At 48.0% G+C, this 22,462-nt stretch overlaps 1 protein-coding gene across 1 annotated transcript in view; it reads right to left on the bottom strand.

Annotated features, from left to right (window-relative positions):
• Positions 1-472: 472 nt before the first annotated feature.
• KCNB1 (potassium voltage-gated channel subfamily B member 1) overlaps positions 473-22,462 on the bottom strand; it is a gene marked incomplete at its 3' end in the record, with an annotated part of 84,669 nt that continues 62,679 nt past the window's right edge. Inside the window, exon 2 of the mRNA XM_079783324.1 lies at positions 473-2,473. Coding sequence (XP_079639450.1) covers positions 473-2,473 — 2,001 coding nt within the window. The remainder of the gene's footprint in view (positions 2,474-22,462) is intronic.

Raw genomic sequence — 22,462 nt, 5'->3', positions numbered from 1 at the left:
ACAGGGGTTCCTAGAGGTGGCCAGGCAACACCCAATACCAAATTAGTCAACTCACTTTTTCAATATCAGCCACGTGTTCCAGCATCCTTCTCCAGCCAAGGCCAGGAGGGATCAGAGATGTTGCTTTCAGAGGATGATGGATGGCCACGAGAGAAGAATGGGGAGTAGGTGGCCTTGGTTATGTCTAGAATGTGGTAGTGGTGGCTGTGAGTTCTGCTCATGTCATCTCCCAAAGAGGGCAGTGGAGTTGTTACAAGGAGGTGCCATATTCTATGGCTTGGCCAACTTCATTCCAATAGACCTGCTGTGACTCTCAAGGTGTTAGGGAGCTTTCTCTGGAGTCTCACGTCTTTCTGGGGACTTTGCAGAGCCTTTCTGCTTCAGAGTTCATGCAGAAAAGCTATGTGGCAGGTAAGCTGAGCAGCACTCCTCTTTGGATCTCACTGCAAGTCTCTCCTCTATGTGGGTTAATTCAGATGCTCTGATCCCGTGTGCTTCCATGGGCTCCTCCCCCAGGCAACACCCGAACATCGGGGGAGATATGGTTCTCAAGTTTGTACTTTTCCTGACCACTGGGGGCTTTTCCAGTCAATGCTTCTGTAGAGTAAATACAGTTCTGCCTTAAGAACTTAGGAGAGGTGGGTAAAGGGGAACTTTCAAAGTGGTTCTTCTCTGATCTTGTCCCAACACTGAACTTGGGACTTGTACTCCCATGGAGGCTCTTGGGAGGGCTAGAGTCCACACTGTACAGCACCTGTCCCTCATCATCTGTGTCTGCATCGATGTACTGGTGGATACCTGCCTCGAAGTTGAATGCTATTGCTGTGTGTTTTTCGGGCGACCGGGAGGGTGTCCTAGCACTTGCTGTGGTGTAGATGGAGGACTCTGGACTCAGCACAGGCCTGTCCAAGAGGGTGACACACTCCAGCCCAGCGACTGCAGCTGCAGCAGCCCCCCGGGTCCTGAGAGGGTCATGGTACATCCCTAGAACAGGGACTAATGGACTGGGTTCGCCCTCCATGAAGTTAACTTTAAGTGCTCGGAGCTTCAAGGGGTTGTTGGTCTTCATGGTACTCTTGGGGCTCTCAATGAGGAAAGTAGAGTGATGACTGGCATCAGGGGTGGGGTTGGCCTCCACAAACCTACCACCACTGGCACCCAGAGCTCCCTGCCAGCCCATCTCTGGGGCCAAGCTGCCCCCAGTCTTGCTGGGGAGTGACATCAAAGGGCTGTGGGAGAATCTGGTGGCTTCAGGGAAGTCTGTGGCACAGCTAATGAAGCTATCAATACTCGACATGCTTCTCATGTCTATCACTCCTTCTGTACGAGGGGGCAGAGGAGCTATGGGGCTGGGGATACTCTCCATTTCAAGTTCTTCCTTTGGTTTGCTGTGTGTTGCTGATTGCTTGGTATTGAGGATGGGCTGAGATTGGGTCTTGGCCATCTTATTGTACATGTCTTCCAACTGCTGGACATTCAGGTGTTGAGGACTAGAAGATGATCTGGCCTTCTCAGGGGATCCTTGCTCCTTGGTTTCAAAGGACTTACTTGAACTAGTTTCAGATAGTGTCCTCTTTGTCCATTTCCATTTGTTGGGTGACAAGTGGTTATCTTGTACTTTGTCCTTATTCTCTCCATTTTTCTCAACCACGATGTCCATTATCTCGATGCTCCGGGCAAAAGCATCTTTCATGTTCATGGACACAATGCTGCCATTCCTCTTGGCTCTCTCCAGAGCCTCTCTACGCTTGATTGCTTTCTCCTGCCTCTTCTGCTCCTTGTAGAACTCAGAGAAGTTGTTGACAATGATGGGGATGGGAAGAGCAATCACCAGGACCCCTGCGATGCAGCAGAGCCCCCCCACAATTTTCCCCAGGAGAGTCTTAGGGTAGATGTCTCCATATCCAACAGTAGTCATGGTAATAGTAGCCCACCAGAAGGAGGCTGGGATGCTTTTGAACTTGGTGTCCTCCTCATCTTTCTCCGCAAAGAAGACAAGGCTGGAGAAGATCATGATGCCCATGGCGAGGAAGAGAATGAGCAAGCCCAGCTCATTGTAGCTCCGCCGCAGGGTGAAGCCCAAGGACTGGAGGCCAGTGGAGTGGCGTGCGAGCTTAAGGATGCGGAGAATACGCATGATGCGGAAGATCTGGACCACACGGCGAACATTCTGGAACTGAAGCACACTCTTGTTGGATTCGGTGAGGAAGATGGTAACATAATATGGCAGGATGGCCAACAAGTCAATGGCGTTGAGTGGACCCTTGAAGAATTTCCACTTCTTGGGCGAGGAGAGGAACCGCAGCAGGTACTCCATGGTGAACCACGCAATGCACACGGCCTCTACGTGCGCCAGCTGGGGGTTGTCTGTGGACTGGCCAAACTCATCAACGCCCTGCAGCTCGGGCAGCGTGTTGAGTGACAGGGCAATGGTGGAGAGGACGATGAACATTATGGAAATTATGGCAAGGATCTGTGAGGAGAAAAGAGTGGGATTTAGTTATCAACCACCAATGGGATGATCACTCTAATACCCTGAGTCTGCAGAGTGCTCCTCAACATTCAGGAACATTTCACATTTCACTAGTCATTTAATAACTGGATGGTTGAGCTAAAAAGATGATTTATTCAAATCCATTTATTGTACAGATGTAGAAACTGGCTGGGAGAATTGAAATGATTTAAAGCTAATTATCTAGCCCAGGGGTTGGCAATTTTTTTTTTCTATGAAGGGCCAGATAATAAATATTTTAGGCCTTGAAGTCTATGAATTCTTTGTTGCAACTACTCAACTCTGCAGTGGAAGCATGGAGGCAGCCTTAGATAATACATAAATGAACATGTGTTTCAATAAAACTATTGACAAAAAGAGGCAGTGAACTGAATTGGACTTGTGGGCCATAGTTTGCTGACTGGTGAGCTAGAACAGTGGTTTGCCACTACTATGGGGTGGGGGCTGTTTTCACAACATGATACTAAGGATAATAACAATAGTTACCCCTTACTGAGTGTTCATTGTATGCTGGGCACTGTGTTTAGCACTTCCTGTGCAATACCTTATTTCATTCTCACAAAAACCCCAGTAAGTGTTCTATCTCCAGAGTCAGGACTTCCACCGGGCCTGTCTGACCCCAGAGAATGAGCTCCTTAGGCTGTGTTAGAAATCAGATGAAAGCTATAGACCCTTTTGCTACACACAATCGCCTGATTTTGCAGGCGATTTCCAGGCAGGCATGGACATCTCGGATCTATGTTATTCACTCCCAATTGGGACTATGAACTTTTTGAGGCTAAGGGTCACGGCTTAATTATCTTTGAGTCCCTGGATCAAGAAGAGGTTTTGGCCCAGAGAAAGGACTTATTGGACATTTGTTGAAACTAATGGAACCTAGGCCAGTCTGTAGTTTATGAAGAAATGCAAGCAGATGTAATAAATTGCTCTCAGGGTCTTCTTCAAAACTACAAATCCAATCCCATCATCTCATCATTTCTCTGCTTACTAATTTCCAGGACATTTCAGGAGCAAACCCAAAGCCCCTAAACTTGTCTATCAGCCCCTCCCCTCTGTCCTGTTCTCAGAGACTTGCCCCTCTCCTTCGGCTGCCCCTGCGGAAGGGCTGGTCTGGTCACCATGCTTGTACAATTTGTTCCTGCCGCCCTAGCTGGTTTGGCTCAGTGGATAGAGCATTGGCCTGTGGACTAAAAGGTCCTGGGTTCAATTCCGGTCAAGGGCACACGCTCAGGTTGCAGGCTTGATCCCCAGTGGGGGGTATGCAGGAGGCAGCCAATCAATGATTCTCATCATTGATATTTCTATTTCTCTCTCCCTCTCCCTTCCTCTCTGAAATCAATAAAAATATTAAACACAAAAAACAAAAAACAAAGAAAACAATTTGGTCCTGCCTGTTGCTGACTGGGGCTCAGCCAGCCCACCACTGAAAATCTGAGCTCGGGGATCCAGGGGCTGAATGGTGAGTCTCTGAGTTAAATGGTCAAGTACTCTCTAGGCTTCAACCAGCTTCTTGATAAGCCCAAGCTCCAAGCAAGTGTATCCCAAGTTTCAGGGAACATATATATATATATAGACACAGAGAAAGCTGACCCTTTGCGGGAAGCCTGAGAATAAAGGGGAGGCAGAGAGAAGGAGCAGTGAGGACACAGGAGGTTGGAGAGAGAATGTAGAGGGCAGCAGTTAAGAGCTTGGGCTCTGGTGTCAGAATACTTTGGATTCAAGTCCCAACTCTACTACGTCCTTACCTTGAGCCAGTTAGTTAACCTCGTGAAGCCTCAGTTTCCTCATCTGCAAAATGGGATGATAATAACAATATCTACCTCAATCTCAGCCCACCCTCCCCATTAGCCCTCTAGGTGGCCCAGCTAGTCTTTGCTTCCTGCTCTTCAGGAACTGCCTGCTGTATCCTGTACGGGAACACCGTTGCTGTTTGGATGAGTGCGAGGGGTTTCTGTCCCCTGTAATGAATCCCCAATCAGGACATGGCTGTCAGGTCCCTCTGCATTTGACTCCAACCCCTCTCTTTGGCCTTGCCTCCCACAGGTACTCAATCTTCACGCGTCCCTAGCCACAGGCGCCTGTTGGTCTATTCTGCACATCTGTGCTCTTCCTCTCTGTCCAGTGAACTGTAATCCATCTTTTAAAACCCAGCCCATGTGTCCTGTACCCTCCCCTCAGAAGTCATCTCTACATTCCCCAGGCAGGCTGGCCACTCCATCCTTTGGACTCCCCTATTATTTTGTCAGCCCTTGGGTTACATATCACACATATCCTAATACCGGGGGATGTGTGCATTCATCACTGCACAGTATCTGTGAGCTTTGGGGGGGACAGGGATTGGTTCTGAGGCTTAACTCTGCACACCCAGCACCTAGCCCAGGGCATGACACCAGCAGGCACTCCCAAGTGTCTGTCAGCTGCTGCTCAAGGTCACAGAGCTACAAGTAGAAGGGCCAGGATCAGCATTCCATTTTCAACGTGGCCACTACTTATTGATCATGCAGTATGCGTGAGGCGCTGGGATACCACAGGCAGCAAGAGAGCTCTGGTGCCTTTCTGGGCCAGCTCAGAATAGGAACGGGAGTGTCTCGTGATGCAGTGTTTCCTCAATCTCAGTTGCTCTACCAACGTCTTGATTTTCTTTTTTTCTCCCCCTCTAGTGGTATTTTCAAAGAAAGCTCGAGTTTTATTTTCTTGATTTATACTCATTGAACAAGAAAAACTCTGTAGTCATTTTATAAAATAAAATATCTGACATACACAAAAGCAGATCTAATTTATATATATTTACGAACCATAATCAAATGAACACCTACGAAGCCACCACCCAAGTTAAGAAACAGAGCAGGTGACAATAACATGGACCCTTCCTGTATCCTTCTCCACCCAGAGATGATCAGAACTTTTGCTCATCCCCTGGCTTTTCTGAATAGTGTTTAATACACATGGATACATGCCAGACAAATGATTATTTCATTTTGTTTAGTTTTTAAAAAAATATATATTTTATTGATTTTTTTACCGAGAGGAAGGGAGAGGGATAGAGAGTTAGAAACATCGATGAGAGAGAAACATCGATCAGCTGCCTCTTGCACACCTCCTACTGGGGATGTGCCCGCAACCAATGTACATGCGCTTAACCGGAATCAAACCTGGGACCTTTCAGTCCACAGGCCGACACTCTATCCACTGAGCCAAACCGGTTAGGGCTCATTTTGTTTAGTTTTGACATCATATTGTATGTGCTCTTTTGCTACCTGTACTACTTTTTCCTGAATAGTAATAAATAAATAAATAAATAAATAAATAAATAAATAAATAAAAAATAAAATAAACAAACAAACCCACTCACCTTCTTTGTTTTATATTTTACCCTCATCCTAAGAAATAAACTTCTGCTTTTGCATGTTAGAAATACATGTATTAAATATTCATTAAAATAAATATGTGATCATTGGAAAAAACCATTTTGGCAGCACACTTTGGGAACTGCTGTGTTGAGGTTTAGGAGTATGACGACCCTGGACCTGGAATCCAGCTTTGCCATTTACTGGCTAGGTGGCCTTGGGCACCAGACTTTCCTCACCCCAGTTTCCTTATTGGTAAAATGGGGGACATACCAGTGGATGATCTTGACCTTTAGGGGACATTTGGCAAATGCTGCAAAAATTTTTTGTCACAACTTGGAGGAGGGACAGCTAGAAGGCGGAGGCCAGGGATGCTGTTAAATGTCCTATAATGCACGGGACAGCCTCACAATGAAGAATGATCCAGTCCCAAATGTCAATAGTACCAAGGTTGAGAAACCTGAGAGATAACGATAGTTAGGCCCGCATAAGTTGTAGAGTGGGGGAAAGGAGACTGTGGATGTAAAGCTACTAATGAGCTCAGGTCTAGCCAGGCTCAGAGTGGGTCTGACCTTACGGGGCAGCCAGCCAAAGCCTTGGGCTGAGCCCCAAGGTTGCTGCTGCAGCCTCTGACTCCAGCCAGGAGGGAGCCTGCAGGAGAAGGAGTAGATCCCTGGGGAGTCTGTTCCTTTAAGAGCAGGGAGGTCCCATTCTAACCCAGTTTCTAAGCACAGACAACTCTAGGAAAGACTCACATAACTGATGTCTGCCAACAGACCCATAAATTATGCACCCGGCTATTGTGTAGTCCTTAGGCCTGTTATTCTCAGGCAGGTACCCCCTTTGTACCCGAGAATGTGCCCTCCCCTCCTTTCAGCCTAAGAAAGAAGAAAAGGGGGGCAGAGGCCCTGATGGCTCCTGGAAGTGGATGCCTGCTGCTCAGGGTTGGGTTGGGAGGGTCTGAGCGCACCAGGCCCCCTTTCCTGTGTGTGTGAAAGTATCAAATAAAATGTGCAATAATGCAGCCTGAAGGGCTCCCCTCACCACGCCCCCCCCCCCCCCCCGCCCCCAACCCTGCCCTTAAGATCGTTCTCTCTTCCAGACACACCAGAGCCAGGGCCACACTTCCTGGCTGGGGAACTTCCTAATGTGAGTTAAACCCTCTGTGCCGCCGTTTCCCCGTCTGTAAGGTGCGGGTGGATGTCATTGCAGGGTTGCGATAAGAATTCAATGAGCTCATCAGGCTCTCAGATCAGCTTTCATTAGTCCACGGGCTTACACGTATTTATCAGCTGCTTTGGGACCTGGGTTTGAGTCCTGGCACTATTATTCCGGGCTGTGTGGCCTTGGACCAGACACTTCCCCTCTCCGAGTCTCCATTTCCCTATCTCTAAAATGGAGATGAAAGTAATCAAGCACTTATCACATAAGCGTCACTTACTATATATTATGTTATTGAATTACATTATTATTCAGGTAATTTATTGTTGCCCCCACTACCCAACCCCAGACAGGCTGCGTTCGGAGGTCCAGGACTAGGTCTGTGGGCCCGAGCGCCTGGCTAAGGCAGTGGACATCCTACAGAAAGCCTCAAACCTAAATGAACAGTGCTGCTCTGGTCTCTGAGATGGGTCTCGGCAGTGGGGGAGCAGCCAGTACCCTGAGTCCTCTCAGCCTGAGCTCAGGCTCCTGACCAGGGCTCTGCATTTCCAGCCTTGCTTTCCTGGGATCTGAGCCCAATCAGGTTTGGGCAGGACTCCAGGAACCCGGGGAACAGAGGCAGGAGCCAGGACCAGGGACTTGGAGGCTATCCCTGGATTCCCTCCCTGAGAGGAGGCTCTGGATCACGGAGCCCACTTGTCTGCACCAAATGGGTGAGTGGCCTTTGGCATTCTGGGAAAAGAGATGTGGGAGGAGCCAGGCCCTCCGCATCCTAACTGTCAGCTCTGGGGTTGATCACAGGGATGTCCACCTTTGGCTCCAGCAGTCAGCACAGACTGTTTATCATTTCTCTGCTTACTCCCCTGCCCGTCCAGGAATGTGGATGAGGCACGGAATGTCCATGCAGAAGAGGGCCCGAGCTCATCTCTGGAAGATGGGAGGACTCAAGCCAAGAAGGGAAGGTCACACAGCCCACTGGGGTCAAGTCTGTACAAGGACACTCGATGTTCTGGCGAGCTGAGAGCTGCGTCTAGAGTTCAAGGATTGCAAACTGCTTTTCATGCACATGCATGCTCACGGCAGCATTAGTCATAATAGCCCCACAGTGAAATCGACCCAGATGTCTATCAACTGAAAATTAGAAAAACAAATTGTGCTATATCCATATCATACAACAGAATATTATTCATCCATAAAAAGGAGCCCTAACTGGTTTGGCTTAGTGGATACAGCGTCGGCCTACAGGCTGAAAGGTCCCAGGTTCGATTCCAGTCAAGGGCATGTACCTTGGTTGCAGGCACAGCTGCAAGAGGCAGCTGATCGATGTTTCTCTCTCATCGATGTTTCTAGCTCTCTATCCCTCTCCCTTCCTCTCTGTGAAAAAGTCAATAAAATATATTTAAAAAAAGGAAAGAAGTATTGATACTTGAAAACATTATGCTAAGCGAAAGAAGCCAGACACAAAAGGCCGCATACTATATGATTCCACTTGATAAATGTCCAGATAAAGCAAATACGTTAGAGATAGAAAGTGGTAGCCAGGGTGGCGATAGGACTAACAGTTAATGGACATGAGGGATCTCAGTGGGATGATGAAAATATCCTAAAACTGATTTAGGGGGATGGTTGCACAACTTGGCAAAAATGAACTTGCACACTGGAAATGGGTGAATTGTATGATGTGTAAAATAAGCCTCACTAAAGCTAAATAGAAACTTGCTTTCCATAAAGAGTATCCCATTCCTTTTAAACCTCACAACCACACTGATAGGTCACAGGAGAGAAACAGAAATCTGAGCAAGCCAAATCTAAACCCTGCAGTGGCCCCCACGCTCTCGGAGAAAGTTCTGATTCCTTTGCGTTGAGTTGGCATATGTTTATTGAGCATTTACCACGTGCTATGCTTGTTGCTGGAGATGCAGCATGGATAAGAAAGAGTTTCCCTGGACTCAAGGAGCTGGTAGGGAGAGGCAGACCAAAAACCCATAAGCCAATAAAGGAGCAAGATGATGTTGAACAGCGTTATGTGCTACATGTCACTGAGTAAAACAAACAGTAAAGAAGCGCTGGGGTGTCCACATGAGGTTGGGTGGTCAGGGCAGGCCTCTCTCAGGAGGTGCCCTGGTTGCTGAGACTTGAGGATGAGGAGTGTGTTGTTCAAAGATTTGAGCAGTCCGGGCAAAGGCCCTGATGTGGGAATAAGCCTGGCATATCAAGCAACAGAAAGGTGCTCGGTGCGGGTGGGGGCTGAGTGAGCAAAGGGGAAAGTGGGAGGAGATGAGGTCGGAGAGACAGGAGGGCCTGATGAGGCATGAGAAAGAGATTTGGATTTTATATTAAGACCACCTTTCTTCTCTCTCTCTCCAAGCCATTTCTCACTGCATATTTCATACTGAATCCCGGCAAAACCACCGACATTTCCCAAGCCACACAACCAGGGTTGCTCACACCTCCAGATCCTTGTCCATGCTGTTCCCTCTGCTTATAGAGTGCCCTTCCTCCCCACTGGATGATTCGTACACCCTGTTCAGGCCTCAGCACAGAGGCCCTTTGCTCCAGGGAGCTCTCTCTCACTCCCAGGTCTAGGTTGGGTACGTCCATCCTCTGGACACCCACAGTCCCCAAGCTTCTTCCATCACAGCACTGATCTTGTTGGGCTGAATTTTTCTCCCCTGTGCCCCGCATAGAATGTCAGCTCCATGAGGCCTGGGCATGCACTGCTGCATCTCCAGCTCTCCAAAGCCTGGCACAGAATAGGTGCCCCCTAAATAGCTGATAAACAAATGAACAAGCAGGTGAGAGAATGAAGTCATTTTCCAGGGTCACACAACTTGTAAGCAGGACTCCATCTCAGGTCTGTGGGTCTCCCAAGATGGTTTCAAGGACACAGGAGAAGGCGGCTTTGGCTATCAAACCTTTTTCTCCTTTTATGATGTTTCCACTTCCCCCAGCTTTAAGAGGGGCGGGGTGGGGGGGCGGATTACAGCCAGGAAGTTTTAATTATAAGGGTCACTGGCATAGATCCGATTAAGGGGATTGGGAGCAGGCTGATGGTGTTCCCCCTCACCTGCAATGAGAAATTGGAGTCAGGAGCCTGCAGGGGGCACTCCTGGGCAGAAAGGGACAGGAATCCAGGGATCTGTGTGCCTGAACTACAGGAAGAGGCCTTGGGGCGAGTCAGGAAATAGTGGCCTTCATCCTGAGAGGGCAACCAAGTCAGAAAGGTGGAAAGGAGGTGTGGTGGCATTGCTGGGGTTTCCCAGACATTATAAACCAGAGGCCATGGGGCTAAGTTATTTTTACTTATTTGCCCCAGTTTCGAAATAGGAGATTTCACATTAAAAATTCCAGATTTTCAGATTTCCTTGGAAAATCAGATGACGTGTCTACACTCAACCCGCACTCCATATAGCAGTCATTGGCTGGAGCCCAAGAGCCAGCCGCCCTGGGCTCAGCTTCCTAGTTTGCCACAGGCCCCTTTACTCTTATCTGTCAGGTCTCTGCCAGCACTGGGCTTGCAATCCTGGACTGGTGCAACTCTGAAGACAGCAAACATTCATTGACCTGCTACAGTACATGAAGAACTTTCCAGACAAGATCTGCATCTATTTGCACCAACCAGGAACCTAGGGCTTACACTTCACACCTCATCACCCAAGGTGACCTGACTCTCCCTAACAAGCTCTGGGCTGGGCAACCTCTTCCTAACTGGTCAATTCCTTTCCCATGAGCCTTGCTAAAGCAGGAATTCTGGGACCTGGTGTTGCAACCTCTTGCCCATCTGAGGATAGTGCTTCTGGTGATGGTGTGGGACCTGACATTGGTCCCTGCAGACGGAGGAGGTGATATGGAGAAATGGGGGTGGGGAATGTCTTTCCTGTCTGAGTGATCACCCGTTTCTTATATTAGCTGAGGGCATGAGGAGCTGAGGAAGGGACTGTCTGTCTGAACAGTGATGAATGGCATGAGTCCACCCCTGCTGTGGAGAGCAGTGTATTGAATCAAAAATAAGGAGCATAGAAAATGTTAGGCAAGGACAGTGTCCACGGGTTCTGCTAAGCCAACAGCTGAGTCTGGCAGGATGGGGAGTGGGGAGTGTAGTCTCTGCAAGCTTGGCCAAGGTGGCCGAGGTTGCTAAAGGAAGCTAAATATGTTAGTCTGGATGCTGGAATTGGGTACCACTCTGGCTAACATCAGAATGATGGCTCTGTCAATGGTCATTCCTGACAATAGCCAGACTTGCTGGTTAATGTCCAATATTTAGAAAGGGACATTTGAGTGGCTTAACAATGCTGTTTCTCACATAGCATTTTTGTCTCACTAGAGATTCATATTGAGGTGAAATGGATATGTGGATGATTGAGAGACCTACTTTCTAATTCTGGATGGGCATCCTTAGATAAGTATCTTCACATCTCTGGTCTTTCTCATGCAACATCCATTTGAGTCTGTTAGGTTTCCAGCCCAGTTCCCTTCCAGGTGGTGACTCAGGGATCCAGTGGCTCTATCATCTTAGTATGTGGCCACCCCCCTTATCCTGGCAGGGAAAGGGACCGCATGGAGAACTCACACTTGCATGTGCCCAGAAGTGCTACCTGTTATTCCCTCCCCTGACAGCGAGGTTTATGATCTATACCCTGGATCCCTTACGGGGAAGTGGTAAGTGCTTTGAAACCTTAGAAATGCTTCATGATGGGCTGAGGAGATGGTCTCCAATGTGGGTGTGTGCACATCTGATGGACTGGGGTGCAGAGGGCAATTACTGGCATTTGATAAACGAGTTCTGGAGTCTGCTGGACAACATTGTACTGAGAGCCAACAGTACTGCACTGTATACTAAATATTTTGTGGAGAGGGCAGATCTCATGTTAAGAGTTACTACTTTAGCCCTAGCTGGTTTGACTCAGTGGATAGAGCATCGGCCTCTGGACTGAAAGGTCCGGGCTCGATTCCGATCAAGGGCACATGCCCGGGTTGTGGGCTCCATTCCCAGGAGGGGGAGTGCAGGAGGCAGCCAATCAATGATTCTCTCATCATTGATGTTTCTATCTCTCTCTTCCTCTCCCTTAAAAAAAAAAAGTTATTACTTTAAAATAAAGTAAAAAATAAACATAAAAAACTGGGGTAGATTTAAAAATAAAGTAAAAAGCATTTGAGGCAGACAAAATAGCAAGAAATCACTAGCATGTCTACTTTTTAACATAAAAAAAGAAAAGAAAAAGAAATCAAGTTTTAGTGGCATTTAATCCATGAATCAACATCGCTCACGGCTCACCCTCTCTATCAGACTTCTCAGGGGAAGCAGAAGTGCCCCAAGGAAGGTGGGGGTGCCTCAACTCAGTGGGTTGGCAAAGGAACCTCACATCTTCATCTTCACCTGCAGCAATGCAGTGCACGCCTGCCTGCCTGGTGTGGAAGAGCCTCGGGCTGAAGCATTTAAGAGTGAGTGTGAGGTCTCCACACTCTTTTTTTCCTCTCCCCCAACAACATGGCACAACTACAATCAGTGCCCTTTTTGTTAGGACCATTTGGGTTGGGTTTCTGACCCTTGCAAATAAAAAGTGACCCGGCTAACAAAATTTTCATCTTCATTTTACAGGCCAGGTATCTAAAACTCATAGGGGTAAAATGACTTGCCCAGGATCACACAGCCAGAAAGCAGCCGAATCACACTGAGATATAACACAGAAGGTACCTGGCATCCAATAGGTCCTCAATAAATGCCAGTCCCCTTCCGCCACAGACCAAGGAAAGGCAGAGTGGAGAACTGGAAGAGATATACCATGGGAACCCCTCTGAGCTCCGAGCTGCTGGTCAGATTCCAGATCCATCTGGAACCCTCCAAATGGTGCGGGGTCAGGTAGGAGTGAGAACCAAAGCTTAGGAATTGGCAAACAAACTGAATCAGCTGCCAGGATGTCAGTGTCTGGCAAAATTCTTGAGGATCCCACTCCCTCCAGAATATAACGTCTGAGGGTCCTGGCTGCAAATCAAGGTTTCCAGGGAAGGGCCCGAAGTCCCAGCATTTCTTAGAGACTTACGCTTAGTAGGAGCTTGTACAAGCAATGATCTCAGTATTGCTGAGGATTCTGCAGTTATTTGAACTTTTCAAAGCTCCTACACTTTGAGGCTGGACAGAAAGCATTTAGCCTGCAAACTCTGACGTTGGACAGAGCTGGTTCCAATCTTGGCTCTTGCCAGCTGGGTGACCTCTGGTCCATTCCTTAGTCTCTCTGAGCCTTGGTTTGCCTGGTGTGAAATGGGCAAGACTGGAGAAGAAATCAGACAAAGAAGCTCTTATGGCAGAGTTTGTAAGCTCTTTAGCTTTGTGGCTACCCACGTGAGTACTACCTGAGCCTCAGTTTCCTCATCTGTAAAATGGGGGTCAGAACAGTCCCTACCACACTAGTATCTGTGAGGCAGCAATGAAACTATGGGTGGAACAGGCGTACTCCAAGGACTGCCACTTGGTGCCAATGAAGGGTGAGTTGCTGTGACAAGTGTAAACGGAGGCTACCCCGCCAATTAGAGGGTTCCACGACCCAGGAACGGATTTTTTTGGCCCACGCAGTGAATTAGTTGCCAACATGTATCTCCCCTACGGGTCCAGATTTCCAGCTTCTCAAAAAGAATCCGAAGCCCTGGCTACTGTGGGCCTATGCTCCTCGTGACAACCCCCTGGCCTGGAGCTGAGCACCAGCTCATCCAGGCCTGGGCTTTTAAAGTCTTGCACGTGTGCTGTTTACGAGGCCTGCTTGGCCTCTGCAGGGATCTGGGTTTGCGAGCCTAGGAATAAATCATTAGAAGCGTGGCCAGTGATGAGGGAAAAGATTAAACCCTGCCAGGGAAACAGTCATGGGTTCCTTAGGGAGTGCTGGGCCTGCAGCTGGGTCCGCGGGGTGCTCCGAACGAGGGATGTGGGATGGAACCCTGTCTGCTCTAGCCCCTTGCCCACCCGTGTTGTGGCCTGCTCTTCCTGGTCCACAGGAAAGCCACTTAGTTGCTTCCATGAAGCCCCTATCTGCTTCCTCCCACTCCCCGCCCCACTTTCAGACCTCTCAGAAGCCTCCTTTCTTTCTCTACTCCCCACTCGGCCAATTAAACAAAATGATGGGATAAGGAACAACAGGGTGGGGAGGGTTGACTACTTTAGTGGTCTGGGAGGCCTCTCTGAGGAGGTATTTGAATGGAGATTTGAGGGATGCGAAAGAGCTGGTTGTAGGAAGATCTGGGGACAGGGAGTTCCAGGAAGAGGTAATAGCAAGTGCAAAGGCCCCGAGGCAGAGAAGAGGTTAACATGCAAGAGGAAGAGAAAGGAGAAAGGTGTACCAGGGGCTGAAAGGAAGGCCAGGGGTACTAGAGATGAACTCAAAGAGAGAAGTGAGGAAGGCTTTAAAGACCTGATAGACGTTTTTTTTTGTTTTTTTTGTTTTGAGAACCATACTAGCCAAAGAGGGCTTCTCAGCCGGCTGGTGACATGACCTACTGTAGGTTTTAAGACCCTCCAGCTGCATTTGGTAACAGCCTGCAGGGGGACTGGAATAGAAGCAGAAATCTAAGTGAGAAGGCCAGGCAGGTGCCCAGGTGAGAGATGGTGGCTGTCAAGAATAGAGAAGACAGATTCAAGGCCTATTTTGGACGTGAAACTAACCAAATTGCTGATGGCTCCGATGTGTGAGGTGAGGGAAAGGAGGGACCCCAGGCTTTGCCTTGAGCAACCGGGAGAATGGTGGCGGCATTGCCTGAGCTGGGAAGACTGGGAAGAGCATGCTGGAGGAGCCGGAGAAGCTAGGACTGGGAGGGGCCAGATCATGACGGGCTGTCACTGATAGCTAAGGGGTCTGGATGAGACCCTGCAGGCAACGGGGAGCTATGGAAGGCTTTGGAACAATAGCAGAACATTGTTCTGTCATTCAACAAACGTTTATGGGGACAGGGTTCACATTCTGGTCTCTGACGAAAGTGACACTCCCCCCAACCAGCCTTGGGTTGCAGGGCACAACCCACCTTCCTGGGACCAGCGTGTAGATTAAGGAGATCTCACCTGCTGACCCAGGGGGTCCCTTCCCCTCCTTCTCCATTTCCTGCGTTAAGAGCTGAAGTGCATTTCAAAATCTTTATTTACTCACTGAGCGCCTGTCTGCCCCTCTAAAAGCTTTATGAAAGCAGGACCATCTTTGCCACTTCTGTATCCTCAGTGCCTGGCACATAGAAGGTGCTAGAATACAGATTTTTTTTATGAAAGCCCTAGTCTCCATCTTGAAGGACCAAGTGAGATACTATAAAGTCTGAGCTCAGGGCCTGGTATACAGTAGGCATTCCATAAGTAGTAATGAAAACGCACAGAAACTACAGCCACATTGTCCACAGCCCTGCCCAGTCTCTGGTGGGTCTTGAGGCTTCCCCAGGGCAGGATGCACCTGAGGAGTGGGAGGGAGAGGCAGCCTGTGACCCATCCGCCTGGGCCCCGTGTCGGGCCTGGACAAGATAGGCTTGGTGTCTACAATAATCCCGGCTAAGCAGCCGGATGTGTAAGGACGTGTAATCCGAGGCCTGAGCGGCCTGTCCTGCCGGCTTTATCCTGACCTTGGCTGGGGTGACCCAAGTCAAGGTGGATACCCCAGTGCCCCACGGCCACCCAGAGCTGAGACCCTCCCCACAGTTTGGGGACAGAGACCAAAGGGAGCTCTCCTCTGAGCGCAGAGGGTGGCAGGCTCACCCAGGCCTCCCCTACCCTCTACCCCTTCCAGTTTGGGGCGTGCATCTCTGCACCCCTTCCCCATCCCCACATCTTAGCCCTTGAGTCCTCCCTGATGGGGGCCTTGCTGTACAAAAGCACTGTGTCAGGGAAGGGAAGGGATTTATTCCTTCATTTAGCAAACATTTACGAATTACAGCCGTGACCAAGACAGACCTTGTCCTTAGGGAACTGGCATTTGGGTGGGGGAAGCATTTATAAAATGAGGGAATATAAGTTGAGGTCACTTCAGGTACTACAAAGGCAAGGAAAGGGACTAAGGCAGGGGTCCTCAAACTTTTTAAACAGGGGGCCAGTTCACTGTCCCCCAGACCATTGGAGGGCCGGACTATAGTTTTAAAAAAACTATGAACAAATTCCTAGGATGCACACTGCACATATCTTATTTTGAAGTAAAAAAACAAAATGGTAAAAACACCCGCATTTGGCCCGCGGGCCGTAGTTTGAGGACGCCTGGACTAAGGGGACAGAGAGTGACTGGGTGTAGAGGGGTATCATTAGCTGTGGAGGTCAGGTAGGGTTTCTCTGAGGAGGTGAGAGCTGAAGAAGGATCCAGCAATATGCCGATCGGGAGAGGGGCATCTAGGACAGTGGTTCCCAACCTTTTTTTGGCCATACCCCACCTAAGCATCTCTAAAATCCTGATGCCTCCCCCCCACCCCTGTGACGTATAATTCTTTTTTTTTTTAATTTAATATATTTTATTGATTTTACAGGGATGAAGGGAGAGGGATAGAGAGTCAGAAACATCAATGAGAGAAACATTGATCAGCTGCCTCCTGCACGTCCCCCACTGGGGATGAGCCTACAACCAAGGCACATGCCCTTGACCAGAATCGAACTCGGGACGCTTCAGTCCGCAGGCTGATGCTCTATCCACTGAGCCAAACCGGTTAGGGCACATATAATTCTTATTCAAAAAGTGAACTCCTATTCACGTGGAGGAAGCCTAAAAGGCCATTAACTTGGTCTAAACAAGCTCCCCAAAAATATGGCATCCATGAAAGAGAAAAATAAAAGAACGAAAGGACAGTTGAAGTACTGAGGAAGAAATCACTAAGAAATTGTTAAAAAATAATACAAAGTGATATGAAAAAATAGCAAATAAAGTTTCAAAACACAATACAGAACTGAAAATAAATATGTCACAATATATATTTATATACTGTATACGAGGCCCCTAGTATCACAAGAAATGCAAAAAATTCACTGTTAATAACTCATTCTTGAATCGCCCCCCTTAAAAATCAAATTGCCCTCCTGTGGGGCCTGTGCCCCATGTTGGGAACCACTGATCTAGGAGAAGGATGAGATTTTAATCTTCACAAATCCTGAGTTGACACTATTACTTCCATTAATTGAGCACTTGTTTTGTGCCAGGCCCTGTTCTAAGCAATAAGCTATTTATACTCAAAACAATCCATTTTTGTCATTCCATTTTATAGATGAGCCACAGAAAAGTTAATTACTTCATCCAAGGCCACACAGCTAGCAAGTAAGAGATTTAAATGCAGGTCTGCTCTATCCTTCAATTTATATGGGCTATTCCTATCCAGGAGAAAAATTAATTATTGAGCACCTACCTTTGACTTCTGTCATCTTTACTTGGCCCTACCTCTGAAGGCCACCCACTGGTTCCCTGCCATGCACATCTCTTTCCTCCTCTTCTGATAACACCACACTGTCCACCTCCAGATCTGGGAGTGGCCATGTGACTCAGGCTGTTCCAATCAGCACATTCCAATCCTCCTAGTGAAAGTGATTGGCTAAGGGATGAGCATGTGACACAAAAATGGGCCAATGAGAATGAATCCTGGGACTCTGGCTGTAACTATTTGGGAGGAGGAACTATCCTTTGAGTGGGACTCTCCTGCTGGGAGATGGGAAGCCCAGAAGCCCAGAGAGCTTACTTGAGAATGAAGCCCACTCAGGGGAAGGCAGAGACAAAAGTTGGAGAGCGACTGAGTTGCAATGACAAGTCCTAACGATATGGTTCAAGGGCATGTGTATCTGGGCCAGAAGCCAGAGCTACTTCTGGACTTTCCAATTGCATGAGCCAATAAATCCTCCTCCCTTTCTGTTCTAGCTTAAGCCAATTTGAATTGGATTTCCGTCACTTGCAACTGAAACCAGAATACTTTTTTCCTCCTGGAATGCCCTCCCCGCTCTTTCCTGCTACCAACAGTACTATTCTTTCTATTACCATGAATTATAACCACCACTGCCATCACCAATGCAATAACTACTTTCACCAGTAGTTCTAGTACCACTGCCAGTAATAACACCATCATCGCCTCTGTGAACACGATGACCACGGGGGCCATTACTGCTCCTGTGATTGATGGTGGTACTACTACTCTAACCTCTATTAACGTCCCACTGTCCATCTGTAAACCTCTCTCCAGTTTACAACCTTCACAATCCATGCTGGGTATTGTCAGTTCCATTGTAGGGAGACTGAAGTTTACAAAGGTGATAGAATCTGCCTACAGCCATAGGCAATGCGACCCAGACTTTTATTCATTCATTCGCTCACTCAAGTGCACATCCCTTTATGAAAGAAATGTCACTGACTGCCCCCTCTGTGTGAGGACAGGCTCCACTAGACGCTGGGATGCAGGGGTGAACACAGGCCTAGTTCCTGCCCTCACTGAGCTGCCAGTCCCATGGGCTCCAGGACCTTCCAAGGAGCCTCCCTCACAGGCCACAGAGGAAGCCTGGCCAGGATCATTCTCTCCTCCCCAGGGGCCTGAGACTATAGCCCAGTTGGTAGGCAGAATTGGACTGTGGATTTTCCCTCTTACCTGAGCTGCCTTGGGCAACAGACTCAGCCTCTGAACTTTTCTCTCCATCAGACAGTGAATTCCTTGTGTGGGGAGGGTGGGGGAAGGGAATCCTGATTTTACTTCTGTCTGGGCAGACAGTAGGAACTCAGTAAATGCTTATTAATGCATTGTTTTTTCAGAGGCAGAACTACACGTCCTTCCTTCCACCCATGTACCCACCTTCCATCCATCCATTTATCCAACATCCATTCAATTTCTTTCTTTCACCTATCTTCCATTCTTGTATTCCCCAAAATCCAAGCATCATCCATCTTCCTCCCTCTCTCCTTTCTTCCTCCCATCCATCCATCTACTCAACTTTCAACCTGTCCATTCTTCCACTTTCCTTCTCTCCTTCTCTTCCCTCCTCTCTCCCTTCATTCTTTCCTCTTTCCACTCTTTCATTTTTAATTCATCCATCTTCCATCCACTTATCCAGCATCAAACATCCTTTCGTTTTCCATCATCCATCCATCCATCCACCCACCCATCCATCCATCCACCCACCCACCCATCCATCCATCCACCCAACCCACCCACCCACCCATCCATCCTTTTCTCTCCTTTCATTTCCTGTATTTGTCTTTGTTTCCATCTTTCTTTTAATCAATTATTTACTCTTCCTTCAGGCATGTCAGGCCCTGTATCAGCTGCCATGGATAAAGGGTTCACCACCTGATCCCTTTCTCAGAAAAAACACATTTGAACCAGACCAGGGCTGCTCAGGACCGGGCCCCTTTCCCTATCCCTATAGTCCTTTTCCTCAACCCTCCAAGGCACCTCAGCTCTCACTAAGGCATTTTTTTCCTTGCACATGTTTGGAATCTTCCCTGGAGTTCTAGCCCATGGACCAGGCAGAAACTATATATACAACCACTTTTTCTGGCTCTTTGTACAGCTGTTCTCAACCTGTCTTCAGAGAACACAGCCCTGGGCAGGCCCAAATTGCTGCACAGCTCCGTACAAAAACCATACAGTCCTTCTTGAGCATCTACTGTGTACTGGCATAACGGGGGATGTTCCGGAAAAGATGATTTCAAATTTCTGAGTCCTAAGGTCCCTTCTGGGTTCAACCCTTTCCTTTCACCCATTCTCGGGGAGGAAGCTGGGAAAGGGGAGCAACTAACCCAAGTCACTAAGCCAGTCTATGGCAGAACCAGGACTGGATTTAGGGTCTCCTGACCTGGCTTTCTGTTCCTTGCCTATCTCCCCACATCTGCCAGTTCTCCTTGGGCAGTGAAGGAAGATTCCAGCCTCCAGGTTTTTGCTCCTGCTATGCTTCTTCCCAACCCCCTTCTCTAGAAGGTTAACTTTTCCCTGGCTCTTAGCAATTTGCGAAAGAGCTTGCAAGATGGAACAAACAACAAAAACCTTGATTCTCGCAGCCACTTTTTGAGGCACTCTGAGTTACTGCAAGACTTATCTTCCCTGACTACCCAGTCCCAATCCCATTCCTCCTTTCAAAACTCTTCTTTCCGGTTTCCTGAGTGGTGCTTGGTCTCCCCTCTTACAGCCAGTCAGGCCAGCCAGGGCTTGAACACTCAGCCTCCTTACAAACCATGATTTGTAAGGCAAACAACTGAAGCCGGCTGCATGGGAATTTCCAGGAGGGGTGCTGGGCCACCTCTCACCGACTCCTGGAGGAAATAGAGGTGGCCCAAGGGTGGCCTAATTTTCCAGTTTCTCAAGACAAACAGAAGTCTATTTTGTGTGTGTGACATCTCCCAAATTGTTAATGTTGGCAATTAATTAGAATATGTAAATGCAGTTCAGTTCAATCAATACACATTAACAGGCTAGATCTGCTCCCTTTCTTCCGCACAAGCTCATCTGGTAGCTGGCTGCCTCCTCCCCCACAAATTGCCACTGAGAGTCGGCTCCCAGAAGAGTGTATTGCTTTGAATACAAACGACATAATAACAGTAGCAGCTAGCAGAAACTGGATATCCAAACACGGGAACCACCCCTGTGAGAGGTTGTTGTCATTTTACAAATGAAGAAAACAAGAGCCTCAGAGAGGTTAAGGAACATGCCTAAGGTCACACAGCGAAGAGACAACCTGGATTTGAGCCCAGGTCTGTGTGACTCCGAGACTGTGATCTAGCCCCATGGTGGTGGCACTACCCGCTAGGAGGCATTTTGGAAATGTGAAGACGGACAGGTGTTTCTGATGGTCACAGTGATGGGGTGGGGCTGCTACCTGTGTTCAGTGATGGGGTGGGGGTGCTACTGGTGTTCGGTGGGTTGTAACCAGGGATGGGAGGGACATCCTGAGATGCGCAAACAGTCCTGCCTCATGAAGTCTTATCTAGCCCCCAATGCCAATAGTGCCCCCAGTTCTCTCTCTTCCCCCACAATGGAAGCCATTATTGAGTGCCAGCTGTATGCCAGGGATTTTATTTTTTTTCTCATTTTTTTTTATTGAGGTATTATATGTGTACATATCTTACCATTACCCCCCCCACCCCACACCCATACATGCCCTCACCCCCCAGAGTTTTGCGTCCATTGTTTATGCTTATATGCATGCATACAAGTCCTTCGTTTGATTTCTTATCTTCCCCACCTCTCCCTAACTTTCCCCCTGTAATTTGAAAGTCTGTTTGTTGCTTTACTGTCTCTGTATCTATCTTTTTGTTCATCAGTTTATAATGTTCTTTATTATCCATAAATGAGTGAGATCATGTGGTATTTTTCTTTCATTGACTGTGTATGCCAGGGATTTTAGATTTAAAAGCCCGATAAGGTGGGTACTGTTAGTACCTCCATTTTATAGGTGGGACAACTGAAGCTTGGAGCAGGGGGTGGGAGGTTATATGACACGGCAGCAGGGCCCAGACTAGGATGAAAAAAAATGTTAGGGTGCAAAGTTTAAGGGAATTCTAAAAAACTCAGTAATCATGCAATATTTTAGAAAATCATGCAAAACAATCCATGATGAACAAAATGTCTAAATCTTCTATAAAGACAGGATCTGCTATGCGGAGCTATAGCGGAGTCTGAGGGAAAAGGAAAAATTACTAATATTGATCCTGGATCTTTGTGCCCTAGCTGAGTGCCTCACTTGCCTCACCCTAGTCCTGGCCCTCTATGGCAGAGTCAGGGTTCGAACCCAAGACCATACTAAGTGTACCTTACTCTCTGTCACTAGCCTCAGTAAGATGGGGAGTAGGGGCCAGGCCTTGATTGTGACTGGTTAAATCACAGACCCCGGAAAACCACGATTTGTAAGGCAGAAGATAGGCCTTTAATTAGAGCGAGGCGGGTGGGTGGCTGGCTAATACTAAGTTCCCTAATAGGTGCTGTATTTATGAATCCTCTGGCTTGCTCACACATTCTGGAGGCCTCTTTAGAAACCTGTTCGTAAAAAATTGGGTAAACAGTTATTTCTACCCTGAGAGAAGAAAAAGGACTTTGGAGCAGGGTAACAAAGGTGGGCTCTGGGGGCTTCGGATCTGGCATAAACCCCAGCCTTGCCACTGACCTGCTGTGTGGCCTTGGGCAAGTCACAGCCCTCTCTGAGCTTGTTTCCTCATCTGCAACATGGAGGTGAGAAGACCTACCTTGTAGGTGGCAAGGGAGATTAGAAATAACACAGGAGGCGCACACATCTTATGGGTTTAATTCCAAGAATAACCACGTGAGATGAACATTCATTGTTTACTTTTGAAAATCCCTACCTTTCAATTGTGAGAACCTGAAACTTGGAAGCTCAACAGGCCAGAGGTAATCTCATTTATTTCAGATGTGATCTCCCTCTATGAGGTCGGGAAGTACATGTCTGATGAGGGGGGCGGTAGGGAAAGATGAAAGAGGGAAGGAGTAAGTAGAGAATTTTTCTCTTTCTTTTTTAAAATAT

This window comes from Cnephaeus nilssonii (genome assembly GCF_951640355.1).
Source record: "Cnephaeus nilssonii genome assembly, chromosome: 11".
NCBI classification, from domain to species: domain Eukaryota; kingdom Metazoa; phylum Chordata; class Mammalia; order Chiroptera; family Vespertilionidae; genus Cnephaeus; species Cnephaeus nilssonii.
Note: the sequence above shows the minus strand (reverse complement) of the source record. Positions and strands in the feature narration are given on the sequence as shown.